At 37.8% G+C, this 17,751-nt stretch overlaps 1 protein-coding gene, 1 long non-coding RNA gene and 1 pseudogene across 2 annotated transcripts; all 3 read right to left on the bottom strand.

The window, feature by feature from the left end:
* Window positions 1–706: 706 nt before the first annotated feature.
* Window positions 707–2,728, bottom strand: LOC147930908 (uncharacterized; annotated as a pseudogene).
* Window positions 2,729–9,435: 6,707 nt separating this feature from the next.
* On the bottom strand, window positions 9,436–10,079 carry LOC147930907 (uncharacterized). Its single transcript, XR_015573877.1, has 3 exons — window positions 9,925–10,079; window positions 9,674–9,828; window positions 9,436–9,573 (listed from the first exon to the last, which is right to left on the bottom strand). It is a non-coding gene; the product is annotated as an uncharacterized LOC147930907 (long non-coding RNA).
* A 2,224-nt stretch (window positions 10,080–12,303) lies between these two features.
* Window positions 12,304–14,616, bottom strand: LOC104732476 (putative membrane protein At3g27390). Its single transcript, XM_087477085.1, is given in 7 exon segments — window positions 12,304–12,330; window positions 12,515–12,704; window positions 12,837–12,943; window positions 13,346–13,634; window positions 13,728–14,057; window positions 14,145–14,253; window positions 14,497–14,616. Coding segments are annotated over 7 exon segments (1,146 nt in total). The 5' UTR covers window positions 14,591–14,616.
* Window positions 14,617–17,751: the final 3,135 nt, after the last annotated feature.

The raw sequence follows: 17,751 nt of genomic DNA, 5'->3' as shown, positions 1-17,751 counted from the left end.
GTCGTTAAGTAGTCGCTAATTTGCTGTTTACGACTCAGTTACGACTAAAACGTGTAGTCGTAAATCTTTAGTCGGTAAAAGAATTAGTCGTAAAAATAGTCGTTATTTAACGACTACTGTAAGACAAAGTTCCGTAGTCGTAAAAATAGTCGTAAATAATTACGACTACGTTACGATAGAGTTACGATTAACCAGCAGTTATATAGGCAGTTGTAAAGGAGTCGTAGTGTAGTCGTAACATTTGAAGACTCGGTTACGACGGATTTACGACTAATCATGATATACAGTAATTTTGCTTGTAGTCGTAACGTAGTCGTAACATACTTATTGATTTACGACTATTTGGCTACTATTCTAAACAAATTAATAATGTAATTTTAATATGTTTAGCGACTAATGTTTTGTGGAAAACAAATTTATAAATGTTTTAAATTGAAATTGTTACCTGTTTCTCAAAATATTATGAAACCAATATTGTAAATAGAACAAAACAAGATTAAGACTATAAAGTCATATTAACCATGATTTATAATACAAACCAAAAGACCAAGTTTCTCACAAGACAAATATACAAACCAAAAGAGACAAATGCATACCAAGTATACATGTGTCTCAACAAAAGAGACAAGTTCAACAAAAGAGACAAGCTGAACAAAAGAGACAAGCTAATTAGTTAGGTCTATGAAATTGGAGGTGAGAAGTTAACCTAAAAAGCATCACTGTTTGAAGATGGAGAAGGAACCGGATTTGAAGGTGGAGCTGTTGCAGGAAGTGTGGTTGAGAGTGGCTCTGTGGTTGCTTCAGCTGATTGAGTCTTCATAAACTCTATAAAGGCAGGGTCAGTTTTGCGCAGGTACTTCTCCACTAAGGACAAATGCTCTAACTTGTCCTTCTGCTCAGCCACAGCTTGGAAATGTAGTGCTTCACGGGCAGCAAGCTCTGCATCACGAGCAGCTACCTCTGCATCAAGATGAGAATTATAAGCATCCTACTCTTCAATTTGACGTTGAGTTTCCCTCATTTGCTCTTGCAATGACTGAAACATTGCTGACTCTTGTTGTTGGGTTTCCTTGCCATTGAGAAGAGGTTGAAGAGTATGCTTAAGACTTCCAACTCCATACAGGTTTCCTCGTGAATCTTTCTGAGTAGACTACAAGAAAAGAAAGAGAAAAACACTACATAAAGAGGCTGTAGAAATCGAAAGATAATTCAATGTGGGTTGTGAAAAGTGATATTTACCTGAATAAAGATGTTTGTGTAATCATCTGCTGTGAGCTCTGGAGGCTTTGAAGTATGTTTCCCAAGGTCGGACAACTTCTACTGCAAGTTCTTCTCATAATTGAGAGAGATTTGCTCCGCCTTCCGGTCAACATAAGTACCATCTGGCTTGGTATGTGTCTTAATAAAAACCTCACCAAGACTCACCGGTCTTCCCAATTCCCTTTCCTGCAATGTTACAAAAGAATCAAGGGTTATGACATCATTTAAAGCTCCAAATGTAAAGAAAAACAAAATTTATGGGTATATAAAAGTTACTAACCATTTCGGTATGGATTTGTTGATAATACTTTGGCCCTGATAAGTGGACGTGAGGACCAAGACCACCACGATCAGACATACGAGCTTTAGAGTAGGTGAGACTCCTTTGTTGTGCTTCTTCAGTCTCCCAATAATCAACCATTGTTTGCCAAATAGTATCTCTGATCCATTTTGGTCGCTCTCCACTAGTCTTGACATTGCAAATCATGTCTTTCATCCGGCGTTGGCAGATGAGCTCGAAAAACTGTTGAACTGTCCCAGTAATCAAAGGATCCCATGTGTGTGTTTTCTACATAGCAAAGACAATATAATGATGTTAGTGGAAACTCAACAAGTAAACCTATATGTGAAAAGGTTAAGAGAGAAGAAAACTGTACAGCAAACTCGATGAACCATCTCTGTTGTCTGTCCCGAGGCACACATGTCCAGCTGTAGTATAGACCATCAAATTTATTTGTAAATTTTTTAGTAATGCTCCTTACCAGTCGCGATCTTTTGTCGCGAGTAAACCTGCAAACAGACCATTACACATCACAGACCATTACCATCAAACAACAACAAATAATTATTTTACCATCAAACAACAGCTCATTAGAAGATAGTATTTATACTAGGTCATGTTTGGCATCGGTGTGGGGGAGACGACGGTGGTAAACTTCTCACGGTTTGGCACTCTAAGCAGGGCATTTAGAGTGTTAATCGTGTCCTCCTGGAGCTCCGGATTTGAAGCCTCAGAACCTTCTTGGTAGTTGTTACCGTGAGATGATGGACAGCTCTGAGCTTGAGAGTTATCAGCTGGAGACGGTGGAGCGTCTTGTAGTGGAGCTTGAGAGTTTCCAGACTGTCGCGGATTGTTATGGACCTCCTCTGATGAAAGAGGCTGTTGAGTCTGACGTTGTTGGTTCACCGAAGTCTGGAAAAGGGTCTGTGGCGGTGGATAGTTGCGGATCTGTGGTGATTGTGAGGGTCTAGGGAAAACGTGGTCTTGCTCTTGGGGTGATTGAGGATGGGGCAAATCTGCTGCCGGCGTAAAGTTGTATTGTGGCGGTAGAGGGTTTGGTCTACTCGCTTCCTTGATGGGGGTCGACCCTTCGGTTCTTTCGAAGACATTACAGTTCATCTTCATCTTTCTTCCTCGCTTAACTTGAGCTTTGGCAGGAGCCTTCGTGACAGATTGTGTTGGAGCCATCGTGAAGAAGAGAATCGGGAAAGAAGAGAAATCAAAGCAGAGAAGAGAAATCGGGAGACAGAGAAGAGAAATCAAACGAAGAGAAAAGAAGAATTAGGGATTCGAAGAGGAGAGAGTTTCGGAGAAAACGAAGAGAAAAGGAGAGTATCGGGGATTAGGGATTTTGTTTTTGGTTTTGGGCGAAAATTTTGGGTTTAGTTAAAAGGGGAAATCGAATTTTTTTTTGGTTTTGGGGGAAATTATTACCCGGGTTAACCAAATAATTTTGGGTTAGGGAGAAATCAAAAAATTAAGAATTTTAGTCTTGGTTTCCCGGGTTTATTTGGGATGAGATTAATTAATTCATATTTTCTTAATTTAATCGCTAATTGGTCGCTAATTAGTCATAATAATTAAACAAAAAGTGTAATATTTAGAAACTAAATATTAGTCATAATTAAACTAAAAGTTTAATATTTTGAAACTAAAATTTTAATATTTAGAAACTAATTATTTGATACATGCATAATTATCCAAATTGATACAATTATTTTACACAAGCATAATTAGTTAGGAGGATCTTCGTCTTCATCTAGTTCATCGTCTGAAGATGATAAATTACATTGAAATTCATATTATGGTTCTGCATCTTCGACATCATAATCAAGATTTATTGGTTCATTTATTTCTTCTAAATTATCGAAAACCAGATCTTCAATAGTAGTCACCAATACAACATCATCATTTTCTGTTTGCAAAAGAGTCGGTTCTTTGTTCTCATATTCTCCTGCAATGTTTCCCCTCGGATTAACTTTTAAAACATTGAGCAATTCCTTCCTTGGTTTCTTTGTGTATGGGTAGGGAATATAGCAAACTTGATGCGCCTGAGAGGCTGTTTTGGAATATCAACACAAATATGAGTTACACATATATAGATTATCGACATTAAAAAATACTATATATATATATATATATGTACATACCTAGAATAAATGGTTTGTATTTATTATATTTTCTCGATGTTAGAATGTCTACAACGCCACCATTGCTCATTCGAGTGCCTCTACCCATAACAGAGTCATACCACTTACACTTAAAAAGTGTGATTCTCAAATTGACCATCCCCTCATACTCGAGTTCTATGATATCAGTTAAAGTCCCGTAGAAATCCGCTGTATCGGATGCATCAGTGTAATTTTCACCTTTAACACAGACTCCATAGTTACAAGTCTTTCGTCCAATTGTTAATACAAACATCAATTGTTTATACAAACATCATACAATTGTTAATACAAACATCAATTGTATAATATGGGAGACCTTAATTGCGCATTAATTTTTCCATCTCGTAATGTGAACCCATTGCCTGGTTTCCTTCTGGTAAATACTCATTCAATATTTCGCACATCGAATCCACTAACTTTTCACTCATATTATACTCCGCCTTATTTTGCATGACTCGAGCAGCTAACGATAATTGTGAGTGACCTTCATGACAACCATCGTATAATGGATTTTTTGCGCCTTCTAACAAGTCGTAGAATTTCTTTGAATGATTACGTATTGGTTCTTCTACATTTTGAGAACTACCCTCATGATAGTTATCATCTAAACCCACTTTATAACGAAATGCATCATTCACCATATCCACATATGGATTTTCTACTACATTACCCACATCTACATTATCCACTTCTTGATCACTACCAACATAACTTGTTCCTATATCCATATTGATTTCTTCCCCATGTTTATACCAAATATAATAATTAGGCATAAATCCATTGCTAAAAAGATGATTCCAAATTCTTTTTCCTGACATAAACTTATCGTTCTTACAACGACTACAATGACAGTGAAACATACCCCCATTATTCTGTACTAGAGATTGACTATTTGCAAATGCCATGAATTGCTCCATCCCGATTGTAAACTCCGCCGAAAAATTGCCCGTCACTTCATCGAACCTCTTATACATCCACTCTCGAGAATTACTATAATTGTAATTCCTAGACATTATACAAGAGTAATAGAAAATATATATATATATATATATATTTTTTTTTTGGAAGATTTTTTTTTTTATTTTCGCAAATGTGTTTGTGTTTTATGAGTGAGAAGAGAAGAAATGGTGAGTGAAGAGAGAAGAAGTGGTGAAGCTGGTATATATAGGCAATTTTGGCGACTACCAAGCGACTATTAAAATTCAGTCGCATAATACAAGTACACCAACCCCCCCCCCCCAAACGAAAAAACGTGAATTTTAATACCGACATTTTACGACTATTATACGACTACGTTACGACCTGCCGAAAGTGTCGCATAATAGTCGCTAAATAACGACTACTAAGCGACAACCTGTACGACCCGTCGATATTGTCGTAATATAGTCGCCTAATTTGGTGACTTTTATGCGTCTACCTAGATAGTTGTAACTGAGGGACTATATAACGACAAGGTTACGACTGCGTTTATGATTCTATATATTAGTCGTAACGTAGTCGTTAAATGGCGACTATCTTGACGACTACTGAATTTTGTCGCAATTTAGCGACTAATGTACGATCGTTTTTATTTAGTCGTAAAATAGTCGTAACGGAGTAACCAAATAGTCGATAAATTTAGCGACTGAATAATAGTCGTAAAATGTAGTCGGCTATGGCCCAGTTTTCTTTTAGTGGCCAGTTTTCTTTTAGTCGGCACTCCTTTCATATTGAAGATTTATTTGAACTTTAAGTCCAAATCTTCTTTTACATACAATCTTCCAAACAATTATTTTATACATATGAGTTATTTATACTTCCTCTGTAAAGTTATCTCTTTCAACTCTTCTTCTTAGTATGGTACTATAAGACCATTTTTCTATGTAAGATGATGTAAGTATCCTGAGATAACATCTCTTACATCAGATGTCAAATCTGATACCTCAATAAATTTCATGAAATATCTGATCTTATACAATCTGATTTCTCCATCTTCCAGGAGTAATATTTCATCATTGATTGTTTCTAAAACAACCGGACCCGTTTTTTTTTAAAAATAAGTACAATACATAATTAAGCATCTCATACTACTTAATTAAACCACCCAAACCACAATTCCTCATTAAACCGATAACAACCAATATGCACAGCGGAAACATACCAACATACAGAACCAACACATCATCAATGCAATAACATTCCTAAGCATTCTATCCATCAACCTAGCATAACTCTATCCAAGGTTCCAACATAAACAATATAACCAAGTCCAACAACACACAACCGAGACCCTAGATCATCCTCCTCCTCATCGCCATGATTCCACACTACACAATACCTGCACCACAAACACAATGAGATGCGTGAGTATTACCAGAAATACCCAGTGAGACGATCCTCCCATCTACGAGCTATACACACAAGCAAATCAAGAGTACAACCACAAATAAAACATAACAAACCAGACATTGAACAGAACATCCAATAACATATTCATCACACCTACACAACTTCACACAAAACAAGTTATACAACCCAATCGCTTAGATAAGCTCATGGTCACGCACTCACCTTATCAAGCTGATTCTAACAACAAATACAACCAGGAGAAATTCTCCTTGCGTCTGAAACAGTCCAGAAACGTCCTACAACAAGTGACACAACCAAAAACAACCTTGAAGCAAATTGGACAAAAACATCAGAAAAGAACAATCTTAAAGACGAAACCCTAAAATAAAAACCAACCATTAACTATCAAATACCTCCGGTGAAAAGCTATTCCGAGACGTCACGAAGCTTCCCACAAAATCTCGTGCCGATCAGAAACCAGACGAGACCACGATCTCAGTTACAATCCCCGATGGTTCCAACTCGCGTCTGAGAAAACGTGTCTTACGAAACTGCACATAACTCATCGAGTTTAAATCCAAATCCACTTCTGTAAAAAGGAGAATGACGATGAAAGGCTTGAGAATAACACTACCAAATTTCGTTACCTTTGACAACGATTTGATATATCGAAACTGTTTCTTCCCAAACCCTAACGATTCTACTCCTTCTCCTTTAATCTCCTTCACACCACAATAGGCTCTCTCCTCTCTCTATATCTCTTTCTTCCTCTCAACACAAGTATTGAATAACAGCCACGACCAAATAGAGAGAAGAGGCGTGCATTTCGTTATAAATATATCACTTAGGGTTTCCCAAAACCTGCTCTAAACCGGGTGAACTTAAACCAAACTGGGCAATTTCATGATTTCACATAAATTGATCGGTTCTTCCACTTTTCTTTGGGACACGGGCGTTACAATTCTCCCCCACTAACAAAAGATTCATCCTCGAATCTGAGAGCATTGTCCCTCCACCAAGGACCTCCGTGCAACCGTCACTACGGCCCGCACATTCCCCGACCGGACTGAATACCGTCAGTAAAGGTTTTCCGTGCAACTGTCGCAACAGCCCGCACATCCATATGACCCAACGGTCCACATAACCCTGGCCCCACTAGTCAAGACAACCCAAAACACAAGATCAATCCCGACCTCCGAGGTCTACATCCAGTCACTACGCTCATAACCACGTTCTAGACATTGTTTGCTCTCTCACTCATACATTCTTAGGTAGCAACCTTCGAACTGCACCGCCTGCACTCTCAGACCGTCGTCCTCGAGCCATACCGTCTCACTCTCGGATCGTCACCCTCGAGATCTCGGTACCAGGGGAACTACTCATCCCCTCCGGGGAACTAATCATCCCCTAGCAGAACTAATCATCTCCTCTGCCGCCCTCAGGGTCGCAACCCATCAAGCCCGCGGTGCACCAGGGGAACTAATCATCCCCTCAGGAGAACTAATCATCTCAACAGGAGAACTAATCATCTCCTCTGGAGAACTAATCTTCTCCACGTGAGCAAACAAGTCCTAACGTCAATAAGCATCTCCCGACGGGAACTACCTCATGTGATTCACGTAAAACATCGCAATGCACTACCAATCACCATATTCTCTCACCAGAATATCACCACCACCATGACCACTCTTCAGGCCAACTCAAAACATCTCAACCATTTGGGTTTTTGCACACGCTCTTTCCATAAATAGACAAGCTTTAACTATTCATAAAACTTCTCATTTTTAGAACCCACACATCTCGTAGCACCGTAACACCACCAATCAAAAATCTTTGAGAACCAATCATCTCATCTGTGACCACTCTTCAGGTCAACCTCTAAACATTCCCGCCACTCCAGGCATTCCACATCCCTTTTCCAAAAATAGTCAAGTCCTATCTATTCATAGAACTTTCTATTTATGGAAACTTCCCTTTTCTGGAACTTTTTATTTTTCCTTTGCAACGACACTTTCCATAAATAGCAAAGCTCTATCTCCCTAAACACTTTCCATATTTAGAAACTTTCTATTTATGGAAACTTCCCACTCCTAGAATCACATAATCCCTTAACCCATCCCTCGTCAAAATTTCATAAGAACTAATCATCTTATTAAATCTGCAATAAGGTCATCTCGGTCTGAGCAAAACCTGTTACCACACTCACAGAACCTGCTGGACCTCCAACAACACCAGTAAGCACATCGGCCACACAATGTCTCAGAAGACCGCCACACACGGGCACACACTAACTCAAAATTCGGCCACAAAGGCCACACAAGCCCCTCCAAGGCACACACCGCTAAAAATTGACAAATTCTAACTTCCATAAAACTTCCCATTTTTAAAACTTCCCTCTTTTGGAAACTTTCCACTTATAGTAAATTCTATTTCGGGAAACTTCTCTCAACACCACCGCTTCACGAAAATTTCGGACTCCGAACACCACCGCTTCTTGTTAAATAGTGGCACTCCAGCCACTCTAGGCGAAGTAAGTCTCCAACTTAACTTCTTGGAAATCCCTTTCCAACACATCCACTTTCACAAATCACCGCCAACGGTATTTCCCGATACCGGCGTGATCCACCAATTTCCAACAACTTGTCAATAGCCAACTGCACCTCCCGTATAGAAGCTAAAAACACTACACAACTAACAACACATAAAACAACTTACAGTGGAATCTCATTGAAGGCTCGAAGAGGATGATACTAGGACTCCATACCACATACAAATTGACTAACTACTCATAATCAATTCCATCACACATCATCATGCATCAAACAATAGGAAGATAATTCAACCAATTAAATTCCTAAACCGCTCTAAACCATCCATTTAACCATCCTAGAACCGTAAGGGCTCTGATACCAAATTAAAACAACCGGACCCGTTTTTTTTTAAAAATAAGTACAATACATAATTAAGCATCTCATACTACTTAATTAAACCACCCAAACCACAATTCCTCATTAAACCGATAACAACCAATATGCACAGCGGAAACATACCAACATACAGAACCAACACATCATCAATGCAATAACATTCCTAAGCATTCTATCCATCAACCTAGCATAACTCTATCCAAGGTTCCAACATAAACAATATAACCAAGTCCAACAACACACAACCGAGACCCTAGATCATCCTCCTCCTCATCGCCATGATTCCACACTACACAATACCTGCACCACAAACACAATGAGATGCGTGAGTATTACCAGAAATACCCAGTGAGACGATCCTCCCATCTACGAGCTATACACACAAGCAAATCAAGAGTACAACCACAAATAAAACATAACAAACCAGACATTGAACAGAACATCCAATAACATATTCATCACACCTACACAACTTCACACAAAACAAGTTATACAACCCAATCGCTTAGATAAGCTCATGGTCACGCACTCACCTTATCAAGCTGATTCTAACAACAAATACAACCAGAAGAAATTCTCCTTGCGTCTGAAACAGTCCAGAAACGTCCTACAACAAGTGACACAACCAAAAACAACCTTGAAGCAAACTGGACAAAAACATCAGAAAAGAACAATCTTAAAGACGAAACCCTAAAATAAAAACCAACCGTTAACTATCAAATCCCTCCGGTGAAAAGCTATTCCGAGACGTCACGAAGCTTCCCACAAAATCTCGTGCCGATCAGAAACCAGACGAGACCACGATCTCAGTTACAATCCCCGATGGTTCCAACTCGCGTCTGAGAAAACGTGTCTCACGAAACTGCACATAACTCATCGAGTTTAAATCCAAATCCATTTCTGTAAAAAGGAGAATGACGATGAAAGGCTTGAGAATAACACTACCAAATTTCGTTACCTTTGACAACGATTTGATATATCGAAACTGTTTCTTCCCAAACCCTAACGATTCTGCTCCTTCTCCTTTAATCTCCTTCACACCACAATAGGCTCTCTCCTCTCTCTATATCTCTTTCTTCCTCTCAACACAAGTATTGAATAACAGCCACGACCAAATAGAGAGAAGAGGCGTCCATTTCATTATAAATATATCACTTAGGGTTTCCCAAAACCTACTCTAAACCGGGTGAACTTAAACCAAACCGGACAATTTCATGATTTCACATAAATTGATCGGTTCTTCCACTTTTCTTTGGGACACGGGCGTTACAGGAGAGAACTTGCGGTCGATGCCCATGCCAAACTTTTAACCCTAAAAGATAAAACAGTTGTTGTCATTGCAACCCATGTGAACCCACGAAAAGTTGGACGTAAGTGGATTGTTTTTAACGTCCTACTTTCTATTAAATATTAATTAGTTAATGTTTTATTGTTCTAAAACTTAAGACCAATGTATATAGGCCTATGAATGAATATAATGCTAACAATGGGCCATATATATGTATTCTTGACAATTTCAAAATTTGAGCATAGCTTCACAATTTCAAAATTAGAGCATGGTTAATAATACTGTATAAGATTTGATGTTTTTCATTGTCAATTCAATAAATGTGGGAAGCTAAATATTGTTGTAGTAACGTCCCATTTTCGCCTTTAAATCCTAATAAATTAGCTTACATTTATATCAAAAAATCAGTTTCAATGTTTAGTCATAAATTTATATTCCAATCTCTTATTTCTCTTCATCTAAAATTCTATATTGTCCCATTAATTTTAAATGGCCAAATTCTGCTACTACAATGGCTGACTAGCTGGTTCTTTAATATGTATATTTCATGTGATTGTATTCTATTTCATATTCAAATTATTGTTATGATTCGAGGAAAGTTCTAATGTCTCTGAACCATTTTTCCTTAGATCACATAAATGATTTGTTCATTGCACAATTCATTTTTAAATGAAAATGGAGAATTTAAGATCTCAGACAAGGAACTAAAGTTTATGCAAGCATGTAAAAAAGTAGTCTGGACTGGTGGTTAGGTGGAGGAGAAAACCATTACGGAATGACAAAACAATCAAATAAAAAATTTAGTTACTCTTATTTTCTCCTTTAAGCTTTTTTTCTATTGCCATATTGAGTAAGGTGTAATAACATTTTCTGTTTTATCTCAACGAGTTCTAAAGGTTAATTACGGTATGGAGACACCATGAGCCTATGTGCATGTACACTACGACATATTCATAAAGTCAAAACAATACAACTTAGTCTAAGATATATATCACACAACGGTATAATTGTGTTAGAAAATGATTTTTTGAGTTTAAAATATAAATATATATTTTTTATTTTATAAATTATTCTAACTTGGATATTTGTTAAGATTCTTACAGATAGGGAGACCTAAAGCTTAAAATAGATCATCAGATCTCTATTATATATATATATATATATATATATAAGTCGAAGGAAGACATAGAAGAAACAACGTTAGACGAGGTGATTTGTAATTGATTTCAGTTAACTTTTGATATGGGACTTTGATTTCAACTTTCGCTTATGTTTTCACGTAACAACAAAATAAAAATGATGAGAATTTGCCTTAAACAATGCCGAAATGAATAAAATCACCAAAAGGTGATCTTTATTTTATTATATTTTTGGTTTAAAGCCATTGAATAGGTTTTAAAGCTTGAAGAATTCGTATCATTTCCTTTTTTTTGTTAACAGGAAAAAAAAGGTGCTTTTGATGTTAGGTGTTATCACCAGTTAAAAGGGAAATAAATCATACATTATATGAATCTGAGGATGAAAAATATGCAACATTAAGGAATATAATATTTATTTTATATCTCCAAACTTTATCATCATTAATAAAAGATTACTCATGATATAAATTCAAAACTTAAAAATGATGGTAGCTCTCGGCTATTTCTGTAAGGCAACAACAGAAACAACGTCCAAACAAGTTATTGTCGTAGTTTGAAAGTGACATGTATTAATATGACTATATGAGTCTATAATCTTTAGTTGACAAATTACGTCTTGACCAAGCAGAAAATACAAAGATGATGATCATTTGCCCATACAGCTTGCATCAAGCATGAAGTTGTTTAAATATTAATTGACCATTTTAATGTTAAATATCATTTTAATGTTTATAAATATATTACATAAATCATCTATTTTGTAATCACAAAATTCGCCATGAATGTATTGCAAAATGGTTACATCGCAAAACAACATGTCCTAAAAGAAAATCAATCTAAGCTTTTAAACATTTTGTTATTCAAAAAAGTAAACATGACTAATAAAATCCATTATACATGAGAGTGTAGTTTAATTACTAAGATACATACTCTTCTCCTAAAAAATTATATCATTTTTATGAATAAAAAGAAAATCCAATTAAGAAAGCAGAATACAGAAAGATGAAAATCTACCAGTTAAAAAAATTGCCAATAAAACAAATATGAAAATAAAACAAATATGAAGATAAGCACGTGCGTAGCACGGAGCAACTCTTAGTATATATATATATATATATGACGAAAATAAAGGTGTAATAATATACCTGAACTGGTTTATATATTGTGATTGCTTTTTTCAGTGTCCTTGACTGTTCTGAAACAAGCTTTGAACCTCGGGAGCTGCTTCTTTTGCTCTTTAGATCAACATTCTTCCTCTCTCCTAATATTCTCTTCCCATGACCAGTCTCAGTTTTCGTCCTATAGCAAGGCCTGGCTGTCGCAAGCATATATACTTTACAGTTTACACTAATAAATTAATAATCAACCAATACTAAATCACGAAACCAGTGGGCTATGTCTTGGAAATGAAACGATAATGGAACAGAACCCCCACTAGGTTACCTTGGCAGGCGAGTTCCTTCTCTCAAATAGAGTAAATCGTTTACGTATTCGTCAAACAGTGAGACCACAGCGACTATATAGTTAAGCCCCATTCTAAAAGAGTCCTCCTGAAAAAATTATTAGACAATTAAAAGGATAGAGACAACCTGAAATTATCTATCTACGAACCCACTGAGAAATTCTAAGATGTACAAGAGATACATTTTAGTGTCCAAAGACAGGTCTTCAAATTCTCATGTCAGATAACTAGATAATACAATATATCTGCCTAAGCCGCAACTAAGCTAACATGAGGTATCCCAAATGGCCAGCATTATTGTCACAGATACGGTAACAAACAGTGAAAAAAATCACGACCAGAGGAGCTCAAGAGTTAATTAGTATCCTTTCAAATCCTTTTTGAGTTTTGACATAGATTCGGACTCAATGAAGCCTTAAATCCCAAGGACATCTCCGTAACCAACTATGTAAGATACTACTCAATGGAATATTAAGTATTGGCTGTCAACCTGATGAACGCTGACTCCACTGTACATTCCTAGAAAGAAACTGGATAAAACTGAAGCTATAACGGCTCCCACGACAGCCAGTGGCCATAGCAATATAGCAAGACCTGCAAATGGAACACATACAGTCTCTAGGAATGGACCCTCTCTACCAACAAGGTCTTCCAATAGCCTCTTCCATCCTTTGAGCAACATATATGGGCTTTTGTACATAGCAACAGCTGTTATCAGAAGAATATCTACCACCACACCTATTACACTAGCAAGCAGACAACTGGGTAGTCAAGATAACCTGAGAAGAACATGAGATAATGCCGTCATTGTAAAGTGTTACAAGTTATTTATTTTTTCTTTAACGGGCACAAACGAACAGAGCTATTCTTACCTTATCTCTAAAGGTTCAACATCGGCGGAAACCATTTCTCTTAACTCATCCATGTAGGAGAAGTAAGAATGGAAGCAGAAATCTGTGAAGTCCGTCACCACAGTACAACACCCTTTAATAGTGGAGAATGAACCATCAACAAAGCAATGGTAGCATTTGCTAGTAACAGACTCTCCTACAGCCTCGAATGTAGCCATAAGGGGCGTGAAAAACCCATAGGCGATTCCACCAAAGAGACTTCCTACTATACCAGAAACTGGCCAGAGGAGTAAAGGCAGTGGAAACAATATCAGTGCCAAGGTCTTCAAAACCACTCCTATTCTCTTGGTTCTAGAGATTACACCAGGAAGAAGATGTTTAGTGGAAACAGAGATAAAAATACAAAAGGAAAGGTATCGAATATGATGGATAAAACACCTTGCCAAACAGTAGTAGGTCCAAACGAGATGTGCTGGCCAAAGGCCAATGATGACAAAAGAATTGCCAACCAAAATTATCGTAGATGAAATTGGACCAATAATCAGGGCTGATAAACAAAACCAAAACAAGAGTGAGAACTTTATACCGAACATAACTTACAGTGCTCTACTTAAAATACTCAGTATTACTCTGAATTCAAATAGCTTATAAATTATTCCATTTTCAAAATCTAATCTGAACAGTGCAGCAAAACATTTATTAGAGTTTTCAACAACTACGGACCTAAGAGACTCTTCTGCAACCTTAGGAAGCAATAGAACGAGAGGAGATTAAGGGAATGGTAACATACCCTTTGTGAGGCCGAGGAGTAGTAAGAGGAAGAAGTAAGGAAGAAAAGAGACAAAACTCCACAGCTTCTCCAAAAGCCCTATGGGAACCTCCATTTCTTTTTTTTTTCTTTCCTTTTTTGCCACTCACTAAGCATCAGAGAATAACCGACAGAAATAAGCCCAAAAAGTGGATGATGGTAGCGTACGTGGCACTCCCCTAGGACACGTGGCGACTAAACAGTTTGTACTAGGAACCACGCACCGGCGGGAATTTCTAACGTCATCAGTTTCCGTCTTTAAAAAATCTTTGTTTTTTTTCCATTAAAAGTTAGAGAAGTGTTGTTTGTTGTTTACAATAAGTTTGAAAATAATAATCTTTACTGTTTTTTTCTTCCTCTACCGTTATTGCAGAGATTTCCACATCAAAAAAACATGTAAGACTTTGATAATACTAGCATAAACTTGTGTCACGAAATCATTTCACTCTTATGTATTATTCTCTAAATTGGCGGGGACATACAAATGGGAATGGTAAGATTAGCTTTACTACATATACAATATTAGAGTGTCTCAAAACACAAGGTCTTGTAGTGCCAACAAGCTCCATACTAACTGTTTCTTTTAAGTAGCGCAGAATTCGCTTGAGTAGATAGAAGTCAGCCATAGATGGAGAATGCATCTTCTGACAGACAAGATTCACAGCAAACTGAATGTCTGGCCTGGTTAAGGTGAGATACTGGAGCTTACCAGCTAAGCTTCGAAAGTAGGTGGGATCAGAGAAGGGAACTTGATGTCAATGGACCTTGTCAAGTTGTAGAGGCAGAGGCGTCAGCATAGGAGCACAGTCCGCCATTCCAGCAGTAACCAATAGATCGAGAGCATATTTTTCTTGATTGAGAAAGAGACCTGCAGAGTGCGGATGAGCTTGAATCCCCAAGAAATATTGGAGACCGCCTAAGTCTTTCATCCGAAACTCGGTGTTGAGATTCTCAAGAAACTGGTCCACAAGCTGAGGATTGTTACCTGTTAAAAGCATATCATCAATATATAGGAGAAGGAACATCTTATCTTTGCCTTTATGATATGTGAACAGAGAAGCATCCGCATAGGTGCAGGTGAAGCCATAGTCGATGAGAAAAGTATTGAACTTATCAAACCAGGCTCTAGGAGCTTGTTTCAAACCATATACTACCTTGTTTAGTTTCCAAATATAATCAAGCTTCTCTTTATCCTCAAAGCCTGGTAGTTGATGCATGTAGACTGTCTCTTTTAAATCTCCATATAAAAATGCATTTTTATCATCAAGTTGTTTAATAGGCCACTTGTGAACCGTTGCAGTGTGGAGAATTGACCTCACTGTTGCTGTGCGTATCACTGGACTATAGGTTTCCATATAATCAACCCCCTCTTGTTGTTCATAACCCTTTGCTACTAATCTCGCCTTTAAGCGATCAAGAGAGCCATCAGCTTTCAGTTTTGTTTTAAAAACCCACTTGCAACCGAGTGGATTTGGACAATGATCAGGTGGAACCAAATCAAATGTATGAGTTTCATGAAATGAACTCACTTCTTCTCCCATGGCATTAGTCCAGCCTGGATCTTTGAGAGCTGTCTTCACAGTTTTAGGTTCCGGATAATTACTTTTGACTGTAAACAGAGCATATATGGGATTCGGCTTAACTATACCAGCTTTAGCACTTGTTATCCTTGGATGAAGCATAGGATTGTTTGGAAACGACACTGGAGAGGTAGAATCAGACACTGGAGAGGTAGAATCAGAAGTCGTTGGTGATGGAGACTGAGGAGAGGTTGCAGGTTGAAGACAATGTATTGGTGGGCTTGCTTTTGTGATCGCGGCCCATATCCGTTGAGGCCTTGGACCCAAAAGCAGAAGACACAGTCTCTGTTTGAACTGATGGAGCTTCTTGTCTAATACACCCCCTCAAACTTGGAGTGGGAGGCAAAACAACTCCAAGCTTGTACCGAAGATCCACAAATGGCTGTAGAGCTAGCGACTTTGTAAAGATGTCAGCTAGCTGATACTCAGCTGGAACATGTTTGACGATCAATGCACCTAAGGCCACTCTTTCTCGCACAAAATAAAAATCCACATCAAATGACTTGGAACGATTGTGCATTGCAGGGTTGGCAGTCAAGTAAACGGCCGATAGATTGTCACAGTATAGTTCTGGCGTTGCAGGTTGAGGCACGCCAGTTTCTCGAAGAAGCAGAGAGATCCACTTGAGTTCAGACGCTGCAATGGACAAGGTGCGATACTCAGCTTTAGTAGATGATCTTGACACCGTTGGATGACGTTTTGCAGACCAACTGATCATGTTTAAACCAAGAAAATTGCAAAAGCCACCAGCAGACCTTCTTGTCTCTTTACAATTCGCCCAATCACTGTCACTATAAGCTCTAAGAGTGGAGTCAGTGTTGGAGTAAATATTGTCTTCAAGAACAAAGAGATTGTAGATTTATATTTCATAAATGGTAAGAATGAGAGTTGTCTCAATACAACTCTCAAGGTTACAAACATAGTTCTCTTAACATTGATATTTATACTACTTGCTTGGAACCCTAGAACACATGGGCTAAAAGACATTATAATGGGCTTGTTGGCACTACAAGGCCTTGTGTTTTAAGACACTCTAATAGCTTCTTCTCTCTTTGTTCTTTACATTTGAATAAAGCTCTAATGAGCTATTGCATTTTCAGCTTTACATTTCTCTTTCAATGAGCTCTTTAAAGAGCGCAAATCTTCTTGTTTTGAGATTGCTTTCAGAAGCTTTAGGTTGTCTTCAAGAACAAAGAGATTGTAGATTTATATTTCATAAATCGTAAGAAGGAGAGTTGTCTCAATACAACTCTCAAGGTTACAACCATAGTTCTCCTAACATTGATATTTATACTACTTGCTTGGAACCCTAGAACACATGGGCTAAAAGACATTATAATGGGCTTGTTGGCACTACAAGGCCTTATGTTTTGAGACACTCTAATACTCCCCCGCAAACTTGGCGTGGTGTGAAAACAACATGGCAAGTTTGAAACCGCATATGCAATGGCTTTGACATGAGAATGCATCGACGAAGTAAGATCCTTGAGTTGTAGGCAGAAGGCTCTAACTAACCACAGAGAACAAGCATAAGTGTGAGATCAATTCAGGTCTATACTTGGAGAGTATCGCATGGCTCACTCAGAGGTTCTTCTAGACTTGGAGAGCTTAGTCGATCTCACTCAGAGGTAATTGTGACCTCTCTGTCTCACTAAGA

Source organism: Camelina sativa, chromosome 12 (assembly GCF_030686135.1).
Source record: "Camelina sativa cultivar CO46 ecotype springtype chromosome 12, ASM3068613v1".
In the NCBI taxonomy this organism is placed as follows: domain Eukaryota; kingdom Viridiplantae; phylum Streptophyta; class Magnoliopsida; order Brassicales; family Brassicaceae; genus Camelina; species Camelina sativa.
Note: the sequence above shows the minus strand (reverse complement) of the source record. Positions and strands in the feature narration are given on the sequence as shown.